The sequence below is a fragment of the Geotrypetes seraphini genome, chromosome 14 (assembly GCF_902459505.1).
Source record: "Geotrypetes seraphini chromosome 14, aGeoSer1.1, whole genome shotgun sequence".
NCBI classification, from domain to species: domain Eukaryota; kingdom Metazoa; phylum Chordata; class Amphibia; order Gymnophiona; family Dermophiidae; genus Geotrypetes; species Geotrypetes seraphini.
The window spans coordinates 51,042,456-51,063,944 of record NC_047097.1 but is presented as its reverse complement, the minus strand read 5'-3'; the positions used below and the strand labels follow the sequence as shown (position 1 = coordinate 51,063,944).

The window sequence follows — 21,489 nt, the reverse complement described above, 5'->3', positions numbered from 1 at the left end:
TGGCAAAATCAGGAACGATATGAACTCTGGCATCCTGACATTTTAAATTTGCATGTTCCTTAGCCATGCGTAATATTTCTAAAACTTGTTGGTGGCGTAACAACTTGAAAATTATAGGGCGAGGACCCTTTAAAGTATCAGGTCTTCTCATTGGTATGCGGTGTGCACGCTCAATTTCTATCGGGTATTTGGATTTGAGAGGCAGGACTTTCGTCAAGAAATTTTCAACAAATGAGACAGGGTTATTTTTCTCCACCCCTTCCGGTATCCCTAAAAGTCTCAAGTTACTCCGCCTCATGCGGTTCTGGCAGTCCTCCACCTCTCTGGTAAGTGTAAAGATTTTATCTCTGTCCAGTTTATATTGTCTTTTTTCAGATTCAGAACTGTCCATTCGCATTTCCAGCTTAGTAGTTTTAATCTCCAGCGCTTCTGTACGTTTATTTAAACTTGTTACTTCTTCCTGTATGTCATCTAATTTCTTAGCGTTTTTTAAGAGAATTTCCTTTATTTCTTGAATCTCTTTCCAAAAATCCATATCACTCTTATCCTTTGATAACGGACACTTTGATGGTGTTGCCGGTTCCGGTTTGGATCTTTTGACACTGCCGGTATTGGAAATCACCATATCAGACTTATTCTGCTTTCCTGAAGCCATTATAATTTCAATATCCTTCGTTTTAGACCAAAAGTGAAATTTTTGTGTTTTAGTAATTTAAAATATAAATGTCTGCATATGCGGAGCCTCTGCATTACCCATTCATTCGCGTGCACTCCCAAGCCATGCCCCCAAATTTGTAATTTTCTAATATAGTTGACAGAAAACAGTGACCCATAATACTGAACAAAAAGCCAAGGTTTTGGAGTTTTCTGAAATTCAGAAAATAATCATTTCTTCTGCTAAATGCCCCAGTGCTGAGTTCCATTTTCCATTCTATGGTATAGTTCCAACCACATTAGACATCAAGGATTTGGCTGTGGTGCACAGCTCTTCCTCACTTAGGGCTCCTTTTACTTAGGTGCACTAGGGCTTTAATGCGCGGAATAGCGCACGCTAGACCTTGACGCCAGCATTGAGCTGGCATAAGTTCTAGAAGCGTAGCGTGCAGTAATTTCCTGCGTGCGCTAAAAATGCTAGTGCACCTTAGTAAAAGGAGCCTTTGTTTTTTCATTACTCTTATATGCTTAAACTATGAGATTTTAAAGAACTTCCCCAGGCCCCACAGTTCCACTTGACATTTTATAAAGACATATTAAAACAAAGACATTACCAAGTTTTTAGGCGTTGATTGACTAGCATATTTTTTTTGAAGTTTCTTAGAACTGTGAGTTCTTTACACTAAAACCATAACTCAGGCACCAGATTGGCCAAAGCTGTTAACTCATCTGCTCCTGGAGTGTTGTACAATACTAACAATATCAATGTGTGTAGAGGGCATGCTTCTGAACATAAATACTACATAACACTCAACTGAAAGAATATCCCTAACCAAAATTATTCTTAAGTCTGAAAAGTGTTAAAAATAATCACCACTCTGCTCCTTACCCCCTACCCCCACCCAAACACGCACTATATCCCTCTGGAACAAGAAATTCAGAACTATAACTATACATTTATCTTTCCCAACCAAATTTCTGTCACAAAAATCATATCCAATTTATTCTCACTCCAGTTCCTTGAAAGATGGTACTTGTGTTAACAAGACCATACAAATTGTAAATTCAATAGAAAACCTTTCAATGGAATATTTTCAAACAATATGTATTGCAAGAGCAATGTAAGGAAATTCTTCTTTAAGGAGAGGATGGTGGATGCCTGGAATGCGCTCCCGAGAGAGGTGGTGGAGAGGAAAACGGTGACAGAGTTCAAAAAAACGTGGGATGAACACAGAGGATCTAGAATCAGAAAATAATATTAAATATTGAGCTAAGGCCAGTACTGGGCAGACTTGCATGGTTTGTGTCTGTATATGGCCGTTTGGTGGAGGATGGACTGGGGAGGGTTTCAATGACTGAGAGGGTGTAGATGGACTGGAGTGAGCTTTGACAGAGACCTCAGTAGTTGGAACCTAAGAACAGTACCAGGCAGAGCTTTGGATTCTTACCCAGAAATAGCTAAGAAGAAGGAAAAAAAAACCCAACAAATTTTTAGATTGAATTGGGTTGGGCATTTGGGTCTTTATCTGCTGTCATCTACTATGTTACTATAACTGAGAGCTATAATCTCAGTGAACCATTAAAAAAGGAATTTGTTAGAATGTGGGAAGAGAAGGAGCTGGTCAGGGGGGAGAGTACAAGGGAAATTATAAAAAAAAATGTTGTAATATATCATATTGATATATTGGAGTGCTATGTACTCAACGCACAGTCTCATTATAGTTTTGATGTTTCTTCTTTGTTACCTTTCAGTTTAATAATAAAAAAGATTAAATTTAAAAAGGAAGTGTTTTTTAAAATCCTTTAATCCTTTTTTTTACTACAACTTAGAAATCATTTATAGTAGATGCAATACTAGCATACTGCAGAGCAAGGTGAACCATAGCACCTGTGTTGCTGTTAATTTTCCTGCTAGAATGCAGCAGGGTGAGGATAGCTAGATATTAACACAGATGCAAATGCTGAGAACATCAGATAGAGCATAGAGTCTGTTGATCAGAAGCACAGAGTATAGTCTAAGCAAATCAGAGACTAATGCTTAAGGAGAAATTAGGTTCTTACCTGCTAATTTACTTTCTTTTAGCTTCTCCAGACCAGTAGAGGTTAACTTTACGATTGGGTATATATCTAATCATGACCAGCAGGTGGAGACTGAAAACAAAACTTTGGGACAGTATATCCTAGCCCCTCCTCTCTATTTCCCTCAGTCTGCCGAATAGCCAAGCAGAACCAAGAACTGGAAAACAACAGAGAGAAAAAACAATACTCCGAAAGGAGTAACAAATAACATACCCAAAAATGCTGTTGGAAAATGCAGAGGAGAAATTCCCGAAGGAATAAGGTCCCCACAGCTCGCCAGCTAAGCCAGCCGAGCCACAGCCGCTGTTCTTCAATTCTCCCCGGCCCTAGAAAAATACTAGAACCCGCAGCAAAAACCAAAAACTGCCCGCGCAACAGCCCCAACAACAACAACAACAGACAGGGTGGGGACCTCTACTGGTCTGGAGAAGCTAAAAGAAAGTAAATTAGCAGGTAAGAACCTAATTTCTCCTTCTTTAGCACTCTCCAGACCAGTAGAGGTTAACTTTACGATTGGGACGTACCAAAGCAGTCCCTCTCACGGGCGGGACCCCCGAAGGGCCGATACCAGAACACGCTCACCGAACACCGCGTCCCGACGCGCCTGAACATCTACCCGATAATGCCGAACAAATGAATGCAAGGAGGACCAAACCGCAGCCTTACAAATATCCACCGGAGGCACGAGCGACGACTCAGCCCAAGAAGCCGCCTGACCCCTAGTGGAATGAGCCTTGAGAAACTCCGGAACCGGCTTCTGACTCAGAAGATAAGCGGAAGCAATCATCTCCTTGATCCAACGCGCAATAGTAGCCTTAGAAGCGCCAGCCCCCCGACGAGGACCCGCCAGAAGCACAAAGAGATGATCGGAGCTCCGAAAATCCCGGGTCCGCTGCACATAAGCATGGAGGACCCGACCGACATCCAACTTGCGCAGCTGTCGTTGCTCAGAAGAACCCTCCCGACTACCCAAGACCGGGAGGACCACCGATTGATTGACATGAAAAGGAGAAACTACCTTCGGCAGAAAGGAAGGAACAGGCCGCAAAACAACCCGCTCCTTCGAAAACTCCAGGAAGGGAGCCCTACAAGAGAAAGCCTGTAGCTCAGACACCCGTCTAGCGGAAGTAATGGCCACCAAAAAGACCGACTTCAGCGTAAGGTCCTTCAACGAACAGCCATCCAACGGCTCGAAAGGAGGGCGCACTAGAACAGAGAGAACCAGATTGAGATCCCAAGAGGGAATCGAGGGCCTTATGGGAGGCCTGATCAACTTGGCCGCCCTAAGAAAGCGAATCACATCAGGAATGGCTGACAAACGCTGACCTGTCACCAGCCCCCGAAAAGCCGACAGGGCCGCCAGATGAACCCGAAGAGAAGACCAGGCCAGGCCCCTATCCAGGCCATCCTGCAAAAACTCTAGAATGTTAGGCAGAGAAGCGCGAAAGGAGACCACTCCCCGCGCTCGGCACCATTCCTCAAAAAGACGCCAAACCCGTACATAAGCCCGAGAGGTAGAAAGCCTCCGGGACCCCAAAAGTGTAGAGATCACCTTGTCGGAATATCCCTTCTTACTCAGGCGGCCCCTTTCAAGAGCCAAGCCGTAAGACAAAAGGGAGACGGGTCGAACATGGGAATGGGACCCTGCGTCAGAAGATCGCACTCGAGAGGCAGAGGAAGAGGATCCGCCACCAGATGCCTCACCAGATCCGCATACCACGGACGACGAGGCCAATCCGGAGCCACCAAGACCACCAGCCCCGGATGGCGAACAATGCGAAGCAGTACTCTGCCCACTAATGGCCAAGGAGGGAACACATACAACAGCCCCTCCGTTGGCCACGGTTGGACCAGAGCATCCAGACCCTCGGCCAGACCGTCCCTGCGACGACTGAAGAAGCGGGGTACTTTGGCGTTGCCACTTGTAGCCATCAGATCCATCAGGGGCTGCCCCCAAGCACGCACTAGCAACTGAAACGCCTCGGCGCCGAGACACCACTCTCCCGGATCCAAGAAGTGACGACTGAGGAAGTCCGCCTGAACGTTTTCTACCCCGGCAATGTGAGAGGCCGAGAGGTCCAGAAGATGCGACTCCGCCCAAACCATGAGCCGAGCCGCCTCCTGCGCCACCAGAGTGCTCTTGGTGCCCCCCTGACGATTGACATAAGCCACCGCCGTGGCATTGTCCGACAGGACTCTGACCGACTTGCCCAACAAAAGGGAGTGGAAAGCCAACAGCGCCAGCCGGACCGCCCTGGTCTCCAACACGTTGATCGACCAGGAGGCCTCCTCCGTGGACCAGGTTCCCTGAGCTGAGTGACCCAGACACTGGGCCCCCCAACCCAGGAGACTCGCATCCGTAAGGAGCACCGTCCACTGCGGAAGATCCAGACCCACCCCCTGAACTAGGTGAGGGGTCCGGAGCCACCAACGCAGACTGCAGCGCGCCAAGCCTCGCAGGGGGACCGGAACATCCATCCCGTGCCTCTGGGGAGACCACCTCCGGAGCAGAGCATACTGGAGAGGACGCATGTGGGCCCGCGCCCACCTCACCACGTCCAGGGACGCCGCCATCGACCCCAGGACCTGGAGGAAATCTCGCGCCCGAGGACACCGGGACGCCAAAAGCAGGCGAATCTGAGACTGCAATTTGCTCACCCGGGCCTCTGGGAGGAAGACCTTCCCCAAGGAGGTGTCGAACAGCACCCCGAGGTACTCCAGACGCTGAGCCGGAACCAACCGACTCTTGGAAAGGTTGACCACCCAGCCCAGCGACCGGAGAAACTCCACCACCCGAGCCGTAACCCGGGAGCTTTCCTGCAACGACTTGGCCCGAATTAACCAGTCGTCCAGGTAGGGGTGTACCAGAATGCCCTCCGACCGCAAGGCTGCCGCGACGACCACCATCACCTTGGTGAACGTCCGGGGAGCCGTGGCCAGCCCAAAGGGAAGCGCACAGAACTGATAGTGCCGACCCAAGATCGCAAAGCGCAGGAAACGCTGATGAGAGGTCCGAATAGGAACATGCAAGTAGGCCTCCGTCAGATCGAGAGAAGTGAGAAACTCCCCCGGCTGAACCGCCAGAATGACCGACCGCAGCGTTTCCATACGGAAAGAGGGAACCTTGAGAGCCCTGTTGACCCCTTTCAAATCGAGGATGGGCCGAAAAGTCCCCTCCTTCTTGGGCACCACAAAGTAAATGGAGTACCTGCCCGTGCCCCACTCCGGGGGGGGCACTGGAACTACTGCCCTGAGATCTAGCAAGCGCTGAAGGGTCTGGCGAAAAGCCTGCGTCTTCCCCGGAGTCTGACACGGAGAAGCGAGGAAAAAATCCGGCAGAGAGCGGGCGAACTCCAGGGCATAACCGTCCCGCACCACCTCCAGGACCCACTGATCGGACGTGATCTCGGCCCATTTGGGAAAAAAATCGCGCAGCCGGGCCCCCACCGGAACCAAGGGGGGCGCCGGCAAGGTGTCATTGTGCAGGACGGGAAGCGGGGGAACCGGCGGAGGGGTTCCCTGCCCCCCGACGGGCCCCCCGAAAGGGCTGCATGCGCTGGAAGAACCGACCCCGGGAAAACCCCGGAGACTGGAAAGAAGCAGCCCCACGCCCAGGGCGATACTTGCGAAATTCCCGCAAACGCCCCCGGGCCGCACCACCCCGAGACGCCGGGCGGGCACGGTCCTCCGGCAAACGGGGAACTTTCGAGTCCGACAGAGTCTGAATCAACTTATCCAAGTCCTCTCCAAATAAAAACGACCCCCGAAAGGGAAATTTAGTAAGCTTAGCTTTGGACGCAGCATCCGCCGCCCAAGCGCGCAGCCACAACACACGCCTTGCGGCCACGCCAAAAGCCATGGACTTAGCCGAGATCCGCACCAAGTCATACAGAGCATCCGAGAGGAATGAGGCAGCCATCTCAATCTTCGCTACCTCCTGATCCACCAGAGACCAGTCGTCAGACTCTCGATCCAAGACCCGCTCCGCCCACCGAAACACGGCGCGAGCGACCAGTCCCCCACAAATAGCCGCCTGGACCCCAAAGGCAGAGACTTGAAAATTTTGCTTAAGGATGGTCTCCAATTTGCGCTCCTCAGAGTCCCGCAAGGCAGAACCGCCCTCAACAGGCACGGTATGCCGCTTGGAAATAGCCGAGACCACCGCATCCACGACTGGCGAAGCTAACGTAGCCCGATCCCCTTCAGGAATGGGATACAGGCGAGCCATGCTGCGCGCCAGCCGAAACGGCGTCTCCGGCGTTTTCCACTGCTCAAGAATAATATCCCGAATATCCTGATGCATAGGAAAAGAGTGGGAAACGGAACGGATCCCTCGTAACAGAGGGTCCCCCACACGCGGAGTCTCCGGCGGCGCGTCCTCAAAACGCAAAGCCGAAGAAACCTGTTGAATAAGGTCAGGCAGCTCATCTCTCTGAAAAAGGCGCACCACGGACGCCTCGTCACTGGAGAACGGGAAACCCGACAACCCGCCGCCAGCTTCCGTCCCCTCCAGAGGGTCCTGGAATTCCTCAGAAGGGTCCAGGTCCTCCTCCAGACCGACACGTTCCTCCGACCACAAATCCTCGTCCCACGACACCCGCGGACGCTTGGACAAGAGAGGCGGCGGAGGGGACGTCACGTCAGACGAGAGAGGCAAAGCCGCAGGGAGCGCGGAGGAAACCCCACCCCCCGAGACCCCCTGGGCGCAACCGGGACCCCCAGCCGCCTGAAAATAGGCTTTGCATAATGAAAAGAAAAAATCAGGGGAAAAACCCCCCGAGGGTCCCAAGGGACTCCCTGCCACAGCAGGGGACCCAGCAGAAACCTGCCCCTGCTTAGCCAAAACAGGGGGAAGGTCACCTGAGGTGGAAGACAAAATGGAGGGGCCAGACAGAGAAGATGGCGTCTTTCCCGCCAAAACAGCTCCCTCCATAGCCTGCAGCGGCTGAGAGACCTGAATAGTCTCAGCCGCTAAAACAGGCAAGCCGGCATCAGCTGTCAAAATATCAGCTGAGAGGGAATCCTCTAAAACCCGACCGTCGGCGGCTCGGGGAATCCCTCCGTGGGCGGACGGAGAAGACCGGGCTTCTCCACCGTTCCCTGCCGACTCGCGAGGCACCATCGGCGGGGAGCTCTGGGCGCCTGCAGCCGCTGCCGACGGAGCTCCTCCACCGCACCGGCCTGAACACCGCTTGCACAGGCCGGCCGCGAGTGCCTCGCGTCTGGAGCACAATGAGCACTTTTTCCCTTTAGAAGTGCTCATTGCTCCATACGCGACCTAGCTGTAAAAAAGTGCCGGTTAGTTGAAAAAATACAGTAAAATACAGTTTTCTTAAAGGGATACAACCCTCCAGACCAGCACTACCTCAGGATTTTTTTTTTTTTTTTTTTTTTACACAGAACAGACTCCACAGGCTCTCGAAGCAATATGCCTTGCTTGATTTAGGGGGCAAGGCTTACTGCTGAGGCTCCTCTAAAAAAATATGGGGAGGTGGAGGAAGTGGGGGGAGGGACCCCGCTCGTGACCCGCCGGGTTTGACACCCCCGAGGTCGGACGAACCCCCAAACAGAGTCCGTCCAAGCTCCGTCCGGCTAAAAACAGGGACAATAAACCTCTAAACAAATTCCAACAGCCCTACCAAGGGAGATGGGTACAGATCACTCAACACCTGCTGGAGACTGAAAGAAGACTGAGGGAAATAGAGAGGAGGGGCTAGGATATACTGTCCCAAAGTTTTGTTTTCAGTCTCCACCTGCTGGTCATGATTAGATATATACCCAATCGTAAAGTTAACCTCTACTGGTCTGGAGAGTGCTAAAGAAGGAGAGGTTTTTTTTAATATATATTAAGTTCAAGTTCAAGTTTCAAGTTCAAGTTCAAGTTTATTAGATTTTGATTTTACGCAATATCAAATATTTCAATGCGTATTACATAATTGAAATGTACAATAAAAAAAACTAGGGTGACAAATACAAATAAGACAAAATTATACAAACAAATCATTATGTATTATTAATACAAACTGAAACAAAGTGGGTAAAGAAAAAATGGGATTACAATTTTTAAAAAAAAAAAAAAATTTTTTTTTTTTAAATCTTTATTCCTTTTTATTTCTTTCAACAAGTGTACAGTATTATTACAATTAATTTACATAACACACTTGGCATTCTTAAACAATATTATTATACATGTTTTTATTCCCCCCCACCTCCCACCCTTTTACATATCAATAAAATATTCCTTCCAAATTTATATATAATTATACATCCCTTTTTGATAATACAATTAATCTGACATGAAATCTGTCCCTCCCCCATCCTTCTTCCTCAAACACTTTAAACATTTTATTATACCCAGTAATGCACAACAATAAATATCCCATCCTATTACATATATCTCCTTATTTTTCATAACAACATCTTTCCAATATTTTTCCCTCCCTATCCCTCCCATCCCATCCCATTTCTATATATTATCCCCTAAGGAAAAATAATAAACTTTACTCGTTATAATATTCAATTAATGGCCTCCACACCTCTTGAAATCTTTTAAAATACCCCCTCTGTATCGCAAAAAATCTTTCCATCTTATACATATGACAAACTGAGTTCCACCAAAAATTACAATTCAATCTAGAACAGTCTTTCCAATTAGTTGTTATCTGTTGAATTCCCACTCCCGTAAGAATCAACAATAATTTATTGTTTGCTGCAGATATTTGGCATTTGGCCCTCATACACATTCCAAAAATCACTGTGTCATAGGATAATTTTTAACAGTTAAGGTTTATACATAAGGGTAGGGTAGGTTAGCTGACTCTAACCTCTCTTTTGCCTGCAGACAGATTTCCGGTTCTATTGGATTCATTCAAAGTTACAAGAAGAGGAGGGTTTGACAGAAACATCACGTCGAAATCCAGTAAGCCTCTTTCATGCTGAAGGGATGGGGTGGCTTAGGTTCACAGCTTAGTTAAGAAGATGGGATAAAATTTGAATCATCTTCTGATGGAGGATAGGCTTATTTATACAAATATATACGTAAGATATTTTTCTTTTAGCAATTAGGATGCTTTAGTAACAAAGCATGATTTTAAAAGAAAGTAGCATGAGCTCTTGTGAAACCTCCCCTGCTGACCATTCTGCAAAGGTTATCAATAACATAAGGGGTCACCCAAAAATGGAACAAAACTTGTTCTATAGTCGGGGCTTCCTAAACCTCTCCTGGGGACCTCTTAGACACTTGGGCTTTAAAGGTATCTGTCCCATTAAACCATGTTAGTCTATGTTGGATAATTATATTCTTTCATAATACTCAATTTCTATTATTTTGGCTGATATTGATGTCAAGCTTACTGGTCTGTAATTTCCTTGAATCACCCCTGTAGCTGTCATTTAAAAATAGATGATGGAAAACCAAATATGTACTTGCCCACTGGGAGAGTGTGGTTCCACTATGTGATATGTCATGCTACATCTGCATAAATAAAAGATTAAAATGTGGTGGTTGCAGGAGAGCGCACTGGACCACCACAATTTTAAAAAGGTACCGGGGGGGAGGGGTGAAGGTGTACTCGCTCCATAAGACGCCCCCACTTTTCCACCTCCTTTTTGAGGGTGGAAAAAGTGCGTCTTATGGAGCAAAAAATACGGTATTCTAAGGATTAAAATTGTTTATGCTTTCAGTGCTTAATATGAAAAAAGCTCATTAAAACAAGTTAAGGCAGCGGCACTTTGCTCTATATTAATTCTACTGGTTTATGTTTAGTTGTATGTGTATGCTCCACAACATTTACAGTACCACAAAGCCCTAACCTCTCCTTGTTTCTCCATCAGTTTAAATTTGTATATCTACAAAGTTTTTCCTGCTCCTTCGAGAGTATCAATAATGTGCTGGCCATGGATTTCCCTTTTGAGGTAAGAGTGTCTGCTTGAAAGTTCTCATGTGCCACATCAGATAAGTCTTATAGGTATTGAACAATGATTCATTATTCATTTTTGTTGTGATTTCTGGTTTGATCTGTTTAGGGCTGTGCACACATGCATGGGATATAACACAAGTATAGAAAGCTAACCAGGTAATAAGTATAGAAACCCTACCAGGTCGTGCATGTGCAAGACTGGAGGGTTAGGACTTCGATGGGAAGATAGGACTTCAATGAGAAACCAAGGTGGCAAGGGAGCCCCTTCTGGTGATTCAGACAGGTCGTGACCTGTTTGGGCCGCCGCGGGAGCGGACTGCCGGGCAGGATGGACCTATGGTCTGACCCGGTGGAGGCACTGCTTATGTTCTTATGTGTGCACACTGTGCAGCTAGTTTTAGGTGTGCATAAGAAAATAGTCCATTTTCGTACACCTGGTAACAGTTTCTATGTTGACTTTTGATGGTGGATTCTAACTCATTCCTTCTATTCATTAGTCTAAGTTTTATGATACAGATTCTAGATATTTGCTTTCAGCACCTTACTACTACTACTACTTATCACTTATATAGCACTGAAAGGTGTACATAGTGAGGCCTATTCCTCCTCCAGCTCCGGGGAATTTAGTCTTGGCATAACACCAGGCAAAGTAGATACGTGTCTCAGGCCCGAAGGGTTCAGGGGGTGGGGGGCTAGTTGCTGATCCTTGATGAAGTCATCACATTTAGCCATTCCAATGTCCAGCTCTTGTAGCAACGTGTTGGGCATGGACATTGTTGGTATCCATCATTTATTGTTTTCTTGAGACTTGCAGCATAGAAAAGAAGCCCAGCTGGCAGCTACCCTTGAAAGGAAGAGGACTCTGCTTCTGGGTCTTCTGTTGTGCACTGCTGGTACCGCGGCAGAATGGAGGGGAGCATGCTGCAGGTTAGGCTCATGTCCAGCCTCAGGAAAGAGGAGGAGTAACAGAAGTCACTGCCTCTTGGGCCTGCACATGTGGCTGAGCTGCATAGGAGTGACCCAAGCAGAAAGGAGTTACTTGCTGTAGGAGCCAAAAGGTAGCAAGTATGAAATGGACAGAGAGACTAACTTGGGACAAACAAAGTGAACTGGAGAGTTATTTGAATCTGGTTAGTGGAGGTTACCTTGAATCTTTGAAGAAGAAAGGATTTGAACTTGGGGGATGGCTAGAGTGATCTAAAGAGGATACTAAGTCTTGGGAAGGGCACTCAAGGAGGGGGGTATTAAGATAAGAACATAAGAATAGCCTTACTGGGTCAGACCAATGGTCCATCAAGCCCAGTAGCCCATTCTCATGGTGGCCACTCCAGGTCACTAGTAACTGGCCAAAAACCACAACCTTTTCAGCTACTACTTTTAAAGCGGTGGCCTTTTTCTCTTATTTTCTTTACAAAATGGTTTGTTGTCCTTACAATATCTCCTTTCAGTTTTGCTTACTGCTTTTCTACTTCTTCCAGATGTTCCTATCCAGACATCAGTTCCTTGGTGGAATCTTCCATCTGAACAAAATTAGTTGTTGGGTTTTTTTTTTTAAAGCCTAGAACCTTTACTTTTGAATGAGCCCTCTCTACATCTGCCAGATATGATCATCCACTGTAACATCAGAAACACTTTCCCCATTTGTAAGTGCTAAGTCCAGTATGACCTCCATCCCGTGTAATCTAGGACTTCTCTCACATCAAAATCTAATGTATTTCTCACCACTAACCAAGTTTGAAGGCAGGCCACCAGCATTAACCACTGCAGCTTTGTCTTCTTGGTCAAGGTATGCCAATTATTGGATAATGCCACCTTTTGTTTGCTTAAAAAGTGAGTCTACTATGCCATTCTCATTGGATGCTACCTTATAAAAGGTGTTTTTTTGGGGGGAGGAGGGGTGTTGACAAGCATACTCTGGATGTTTCTGGTTTAGGATTGTGGACCAGTCCATCTAATTATAAATCACATCCCTCCATTTTTTGGGATTATCCATTATTCTTAAGGGAAAAATGTGTCTGCAGGTGAATGTGAATCCAAGATGATTCTTTCAGGAAATAATTTCAACTGACATTACTGTATAGTGATGTGAGCAGCTGCATTTGAAAAAAAAAAATAATAATAATGAGCAGATAAACCTTATAAACAATAGAAAGGTTTTTTGTTAACAAACCAGAGACTTCATTTTTTTACAAACTCTTTTTATTATTGGAATTCGGCTTTAATGACAGTTGGGTTGTTTTTTTTATATAGTAAGGCTTTGATGTTTTATATTGAAAGCGCTCTAGCAGAATATTTTTATACAATTTTCAAACAGAGCTGTGATTTCATAAACTTTTTTTATAGATATTTTATTACAGATGAGGAAAAAGGAGTGATTTTGAAAGTTGCCTTGTAATAGCAAGGGGCCAGTCCTAATTTGGATGTCAAAATCTGTATAAAAAGAAAATGTCATGAGTTGCATGAGGTATGGGAGGATTTAAATAATAAAAATATATTTACATAATAACCTTGAACTATGCTCTAGGTTCACATTCTCCTATTAGGAATAAGGAACACTGCTGTCGGTGGAACATCTTGAAAACCACGGTTTGTTCTTATCTAATGTTTTCATAAACATTAGATATAAACTATGCTGTCAAAATGAAAATATTTGATGGTGTAACTGCATTTCCATTTTCAAAACTAAAATGTGATTTTTACTGCTATATATGGAAAGTTGTAGCAGGAAGTGTGTTTATTTGCTGAGGCTGGCCCTACTTGTACCTAAGCAGGAGATCTGAATTTAATTCTCTAGCCTAACTTATGTTCTTTAGGCCAGTCAGGGTTGGAAATACTGCAAAGACATTTTTCAGTGGCAGCCAGAGCACATTCACTTCAATAACTAATATACATGGAAGTGGGGGAAGACTTAAAAAGAGATTAGGTTCCTACCTTGCTTATACTTTGCTAGTAGCTAGGTGTGTCATTCTGGACAGTAGGATATTCTCATGAGTCATGCAAAAGGAATCCACTCCAGGCTTTCAACTCCTCCTCCTTCTCTAGGAGGCTCTGCTGCCCCCTTCAGTTTGTACCAAAGCAGGCGACAGCCCTATATAGAAACACATAAGAAAGAGGGGTACGTGGAGACAAGGATTTCTGACGCTTTTCCACGCAGATGTGTTGAGGCAGTTTTCCTTGCTGCCTCGCAGCCATTTTCAGTTGCTGGTAGCGGCCAGGTGGTATGCAGATTTTTGTCAGTGGCATGTGGTTGGAATGTGAGTTTGCTGTTTGGCGAACAAGTTGCTGCTTTGGCACAGTCTTGATGAGACGTTCTGGTTTCCACAGGGCAGGCTGCTCTAGGGCACTGCGAGTCAGTGGGAAGTTTCAGGAGCCGGGCACTTTTCAGCGTGGTTTAGTTGCAAGCAACTAGAAAGTTTCCCCTGTGCTTAATGGAATGAGATTATTTTAGCTATTGCTGCTAATCGGGCATATTTCATACTACTAGTTTTTTGTAGTGGTAGTCGCTGTTTCAGTATGGGACAGGATGTTTGGAGCTACAGATGGCTTATAATTTCGCCTGGAGTCCGTAGTAACATTGTCTCCGGTATAGCTTATGGCCTACACTCCTTCTGCTTATGCTTATTTCTTGCGGAGGGGAAGCTGCCGGGTTAGTCAGTCACCAGCTTGTGGGCTGTACTGGCAGTTAAGACTTGTCTGGAGCTTCGATGTTTGTTTGTCTGGTCCTCCAAGGGAAGTGCGGCAGAACCACTGTGGCTTCTGTTTCCTGGATCAGAAAAGAGAAATATTCCTGTGGCCCAGGCCCCAGGGGAGAGATACTCCTGTGACCTAGGCCCCAGGGGAGAGATACTCCCATAAGCTCACTCATTCTGTGGGCGTGGAGCTACAGAGGTCACCGTTCTCTTCGGAGAGGCACTGGTAGGAGGAGGGTTTTTTTTGGTTGTTTTTTTTTTTTACACCTTTCCTGCGTAGGGAAGGGCTACGTTGTTCTTCATGAGCTTCGGCAGGGTGGATAGTCGCGGTTCCCAGCGCAGGTGAGCTGAAGAGTGTCGGCATATTGCGCAATGCTGCTTCCTGCGCCGGTCTAGGTTGGCCATTACGGTATGGATGAGTGTGGTGTTATGGTGCCTGTGCTTTGCCAGAGTCCACTTGTTGCAGTTAGGTTGGGCAGCAGCGGGCAGTAGGAGGCCCTGAGGGCAGTCAGGCAAGGCCCTTCCTGCCTGACGTGGCTCGGGGAGGGGCCACCGCTGCAGCTGCTGCTGTCAGTAGTTCTCCTCTTGGAGGAGGGACGCCACCTCCGGCAGTGCTGCCTTGGATCGGCCAGCTCCAGTCACCACCACATGGGAAGTGAAGTTTACAATTTTGAAAAAAGCCAAATAAGCTCTCCACATCAAATTCACAAATTCAGGAGAAAAGGCTTTACTAGGCAGTGCTGTGTCCCCTTTAGGTAACTCCACCTTACATTTCTTGGGCTTCGCGGCTTCTACTCTTGTTTGCTTAGGTAAGCCACTGTTTCAGGGTTCTGAAAGAGATTTTCTCCCTGCAGACATCTCCTGTCTGCCCCATTCATGCGCTGCAGTGCACATGGCCCAAGGGTGCGCTTCCAGCATCCATCCAGCACAAATTTGGCATGAATTAGGAATAAAAGAGCCTGAGGACTCCATCCATGCCAGTTTTGAGGCAAAACGAGTTTTGAAACAAAATTGGGACATCCAAGATGGCCATCACAGTAACATTTTGGTGCAAAAAAAGGCTCACAAACGCCTTAACTAACCTTAAAAAAAACCCCTGTGAAACAGGATTTTAGAGGTGAGGAACCTGGAAGAAGTGACAGAAACCGTTTAAAAACAGCTCTTTCACACCTTCATTCCCCCCTCCCCCGATTTTGGTCATAGGCTGTAATAGCCTTATGCACTGTGACATGTGCTCTGAAGGTGTTGGATCTGGGAGAAGAATCACTGCCTCAATTAGTTAGTCCTCCTAATGCTGAAATCTTCGGGCTGCAAGTTGGACTAAAGTCGGACTGATACTCAAATCCCACAGAATCATGCACACAAAGTGGGGGAGGCAAAATCACAGCTAGTAGTACGCTGAAGAACTCCCTGTACGTACTTAACAGCCTGCGTTCAAGCCCCTGCGATTCAGTAAGCGAGCTAAGCTACTAGGGATACAGACCCCAAGCTCCACAAAGTTTTCTACAGGCTGGCCATACAGGTTCCTAAGGGATTAACCTGCCAGTTCCAGACCCAAGTCTGCTTTGTCTCCTCACAGACAGAGCTTACCCCTACACTGGGGAGCTCTGGTGCACTGAAATCCACAAAAACTGCAAGTAAACCCCACTGAAAATAATAGAGAAATAAACAGAGCATATTAGAAAGACACCTTCTGGCTTGCATGCACAAGGAAAAATTGAAGGAGGCAGCAAAGCCCTCTGGAGATGGAAGAGGAGTTGAAAACCTGCAGTGGATTCTTTCTGCACAGTTTATGAGCATGGGGAGAATACCCTACAGTCCAGAATGACACACCTATTACACTAGAATAAAGATTAGGGAAATCTTGAGTATCTGCAGTTGAAGTAACTTGATGCTGTAGTCCCAGCTGCAACAAATTCCAATTCAGCTGTAGGTCTAAAAGAGTAGTGGGCAAAATTAAGTATCCTTAATAAGCATGTCTTTTAAAAATTTATTTTTTTATCATTTAATCTTCTTTCTCTGTTTTCTAGGTTGATGGTCTCCTTTTCTATCACAAACAAACTCATTATACTCCAGGAAGTACCCCACTGGTTGGCTGGCTCAGACCCTACATGGTATCTGACATCCTTGGCATAGATGTGCCAGTGAACCCACTAACCACCAAACCAGCATATGCTGGACACCAGCTTCAGCAGATCATAGAACACAAAAAGAACAAGACTGGGAGCACAGAAACAGTGGAGAATGGACGTTATGAGTTAGAACACCTGTCTACCCCCAAAGAAGAGTCTCTAGATTGCCAGGCTACAACAGCAGGAAGATTGGAGAGCTGAAGAGTTTGTGACTTCACTGTTGGAGAAGAGAGGAAGGGGCAGGGGTTTTTAATGTGTCATTTTTTTTTCTTATATGTTGCTGCCTGTGAAAGGAAGAAAAGCAAATCTCAGGGGAAGGGTGTTTCTCACCCATACATGCTTCACTGGAGTAGGACTTCGGAATAGCCACATAGATATTCAGCTGCTCACCTTACATGTGATGTCTTGTCTGCTGAAATCTGAGTGGCTCTTAGAGATTTCAAATTGGTATGCCAAACTTAAAAGGAAAAATTTAAAAAGTAGTTAATATAAAGTTTAACATTTTAAATAACCTCAAGCATATGAGAAGTGATAGTCATTGCAAATATGAGATGATGCTTTTTGAGCACAAGTGAAACATGTGACTAGTAGAAATGTAACAGCTGTACAAATATGGAGGCTGTGGCATTTATTTTTCTTGGGAGAGAGAGTTTTAATTCAAGGTAATTTTGCAATGCTATTTAAGCAAGAGTCAGAGATAGTGGAAGACCTTTCAAATATATATGGTCTCTTTTTGCTTCTGCAAGATCACAGCATCATAATTCCTGCCAAAACTCAAGAAGGCAATAACCGGGAAGAACATATGGAAGTGTTGGAACAGATCGTGAATACATGACTAAGGCAATTTCCCATTATCAAAAAAGGGGAAAAAAATAGAGGCAAAATTGTATAAAACTGTTTGTTTTTTGTTTTTTTAAATATTTCTAATATTCCAGTGATAAAAATATGGGTCCCCTTTTATCAAGCTGCATTAGGGCTTTTAATCACAGACCGCTGCAGTAAAAGCTCCGATGCTCATTGAATTCCTATGAGCATCAGAACTTTTACTGCAGTGACCTACGATATAAAAAAATCCTAATGCAGCTTGATAAAAGGGGGTCATAATTTAATAAATGTATAATGTAGTAGTCTAATGCTTAGGACTGAGCTTTAGGAAGACCAGATCTGTCATGCCATCCTCTTCTACAGTGGAATAATAAAAATTGTATTTTTCTCTCTTATTTTCTCTTTGAAGAATTTCATTTTTTTAAGGCATACCTGAAATATGGAGAGAATGCAGAAAATACAAATATAAAAATAATTCTCCACGAGACACAATAGAGACACCAGAAAGGAGCCCCATGCATAATAAACTACAGCACAGAGACCCTACTAGGAACACTAATGGACACTGCAAGACAATACCTCTGTACAGGCAAGAAAATCCTGCTCATACAACTAGATCTCTCTGCAGCCTTTGACCTGGTAGATCACGACATTCTTCTACAAACTCTAGACTCCATAGGAATCTCAGGCAAAGTACTTGCATGGTTCAAAGGCTTCCTACAATCCAGAACCTACAGGGTTAAAACAATGCAAGAAAAATCAGAACCATGGTCCAACCCCTGTGGAGTTCCCAAGAATCACCCCTATCACCCACACTATTCAATATATACATAGCCTCCCTCAGCTCCTACCTAGACAAACATGGCATAACTTCATACAGCTATGCAGATGACATCACTATTCTCCTCCCCTTCGACCACCCAGAACCAACCATGACAAGCACAATACATAGAACACTCGAAACGGTAGCAACATGGATGACAGAGCACAAATTAAAACTTAACCCTGACAAAACAAATTTCATCCTCCTAGAAAACAACAAAACTCCAACCTTAACAAATCTAGTAATAAATTCGATCTCATACCCAATTCAACCCACACTAAAACTTCTTGGAGTAATAATTGACAGAGGCTGTACCATGCAACCACAAATCAACAAAGTAATAAAAGCATCGTTCGTGACCATGAGAAATCTAAGACAAATCCGAAAATTCTTCATCAGGAAACAATTCCTACTTTTGGTACAATCTCTTATCCTTGGACAATAGACTACTGCAACATACTATACCTCCCATGCCCAGCTACCATGATAAAACAATTACAAACAATGCAAAATACAGACCTGAGACTCGTCTACTCACTAAAAAAATATGACCATATCACAGAGGCATACCATGACTCACACTGGCATCCAATACAAGCAAGAGTATACTTCAAATTCTACTGCCTACTTTTCAAGGCTATTAACGGAGAAAGTCCAACCTACTGGAATAACCGACTAACTCAATCCTCTTCAACCAGGCACAGGAGAACCCACTCACTATTCACACACCCATCATCCAAAAATGTCAAACGAAAAAAACTATATGACAACCTAATAGCCTCCAAAGCAGCTAAACTGGACAGATAAATCACCATTCTGTTATCATCGACCACAGGCTACAAAACCTTCAAGAAAGATATTAAATCCGTACTCTTCAAAAAATACATAAAACCTATCTAGCATGACCAGTCCCTACCAATCCCCTCCAACCCTCTCTATACCCTTAATACACTCTTGCTTCTAACTACCCAACAAAGTCAAATGTTTCTAATTTACCCAACACTTATCACCTTAAGATCTCGACTTCTCTTTGGTACTTCTTAAGTAAATATTATGACATTGCTTATGCTATTCCTGCAATCTTTTAATGTAATTCTTGATAACTTTGTAATCCGCCTTGAACCGCAAGGCATTGGCAGAATAGAAATCACTAATGTAATGTAAGAGGAGGTATCGGTGAACACAATGCTTACCAGCACCCCCTTGGAATGACAAATTGTGCACAAGTTCTAGTCACACTGACTACATCATTCTGTTCCTCAATTAAATTTTATTGAAATATGCAATAAAAATGTAAATAACCACCTCACAGTAGCTCCTATTCTGCTGTCTTGTGTACACAGCCCATATCTCACTGCGATGCAGTCATCCCCTCTTCTACGAAACTGCACTAGCGGTTTTTAGTGCAGAGAGCCATGCTGAATGGCCCGTGTTGCTCCTGATGCTCGTAGAGTTCCTATGAGTGTCTGGAGCAGTACGGCTCCCGGTGCTAGAAACTGCTAGCGCAGTTTTGTAGAAGAGGGGGGTTAGAGATATTTTTTAAAGTCTTTCAATGAAATACTGTTGATCACTCTCGGATGTCCATCCACAGTACACACAGTGCTTGCTGTACTCTAGCAACACCACTTCAACTGACACCCAGCTGACGAGGGACCCCGTTTTGCTATCTTCATCAGGGACATTGCTGTGCCTAAAAATAGAATCACACAAACTCATTTACTTAGTGAACCGGACACACCATTTCTTCTCCTAAAAAGTGCGAGGATGGTGCACGCTGAGCCTGAAATCAGCATGTAGTACTTGAGTGTATCCCACAGCTGCAGATTATAAGCAGCAGTAAGCACATGTTAGTGTTTACTGCCATTTGGTAAAAGGGCCCCTAAGTCGGGATTAAAATCTTTAATTTCAATCTGAACATGACTTGGAATTTGTGAAAGTCAATCAGCAGTGGTATAATGTTAAATTTTATCTGTGTTGTATAGAAGTTTGGCAGCAGTATCTTGAACAAGTTAGATAACATTGCAGAGACAAACCCATAATATAGGGCACTGCAGGGTGATTGAAAATTAGAGCACAATTAAGGCTATTCAGATCCTTTCTCTTTAGGAAAAGAAGAGCTAGTGGATATTACATAGAGGAAAGGATGAGTTTTTTATTAGACTTGAAATTTGATTATCTTGTCTTATCTGAAAAGTCGTCAAAAAGTCCATTGGCAACATCAAGCATGAATGTTTTGGCATACTCCCCATCTATGAATGGCTTTCCGTTTCTCACAATTGCTAAAGCACCAGCAAAGCTAGCCGAATTTCAGTCACCTTGTTGGGTCCAAACACGGAGTTGCTGCTGACTAGCTTGCACTCTGCACAGTAGCTCTTGACATGCTTTCTTCCTGCTGTCCCCCGCAGGATATTTCGATGCAAATGTAGTATGGTGTGTGTCAAAGTGCCGCTTTATATTTGACCGTTTCATCGATGCAAGTTTATCATTGCATATTAGACATACTGCAGAACCTGCTCTCTCCACAAAGACAAATGCCTCTATCCATTCCTGCTGAAAAGTACGATACTCCTCATCTTTTTTTCTTTTAGCCATATTCTTCAATAAAAGGGTTCTTCAATAAAAGGGCAGGGTAGTCAATTACAGGTATAGCTGGTGGGATGGACCCTTATAGGTTGTCAAGGCAGGTTAGGCCCAAGTCGGGGGCTTGATGTTCGGCCACTGGTGGAAAGTGGCATGATTTGTGGCTACTTGTGGATGCGGCTTCAGGCCCTTTTGGCCACGGATGCTGCGGGGGCCACAACTGTAGCTAGGCCGAAGTTTGTGGCAGTACATTTTGCTGGCGGCTTACTGACTGTAGCTAGTCAGAAGTGGGGGCCTCAATTTGTGGCTGTATGTTGGCTGCGGGGGCTACCAACTTTAGCTAGACCGAAGCCTCAGTTTGTGCCTGCGGCCCGTTCTACCGCGGATGCTGCAACGTAGGGCGATGGATCGCCTGTGAATGTTGCGATGCCGAAGCCGGATATTGCGATAAAATAGAAATACATAGACAAAGGTTAAATTGAACCAGTAAGAAGCTGGACTCTGCATACAGTGCACCACAGAAACTGTGACACATGTCTCCTAAAGCAATAAATAAATAGAAAATTTTTTTCTACCTTTGTCTTCTGTGGTTTCTGCTTTCCTCATTTTCTTATAACTCTCTTCCTTCCATCCACTGTCTGCCATCTCTCTTCCCCTATATGGCATCTTCCAGAAACTGTATGCCTCCCCCTTCCTTCTCTCCTTTCACCCCCATTGGTCTGGCATCTCTCTCCTCTCCTACACCTCTCCTCTGCAATCCCTTTCTTCCCTCATTTTCCTTTTCAATT

The 21,489-nt window shown here is 45.2% G+C and overlaps 1 protein-coding gene across 4 annotated transcripts in view; it reads left to right on the top strand.

Moving 5' to 3' along the window:
- Positions 1–17,693, top strand: part of SNUPN (snurportin 1) — a 42,906-nt gene extending 25,213 nt beyond the window's left edge. For all 4 annotated transcript variants that reach the window (XM_033920956.1, XM_033920959.1, XM_033920958.1 and 1 more), the window contains exons 7-9: positions 9,575–9,652; positions 10,567–10,647; positions 16,372–17,693. In XM_033920956.1, the coding sequence (XP_033776847.1) occupies positions 9,575–9,652; positions 10,567–10,647; positions 16,372–16,674 (462 nt within the window). In that variant the 3' untranslated portion in view covers positions 16,675–17,693. The remainder of the gene's footprint in view (positions 1–9,574; positions 9,653–10,566; positions 10,648–16,371) is intronic.
- Positions 17,694–21,489: the final 3,796 nt, after the last annotated feature.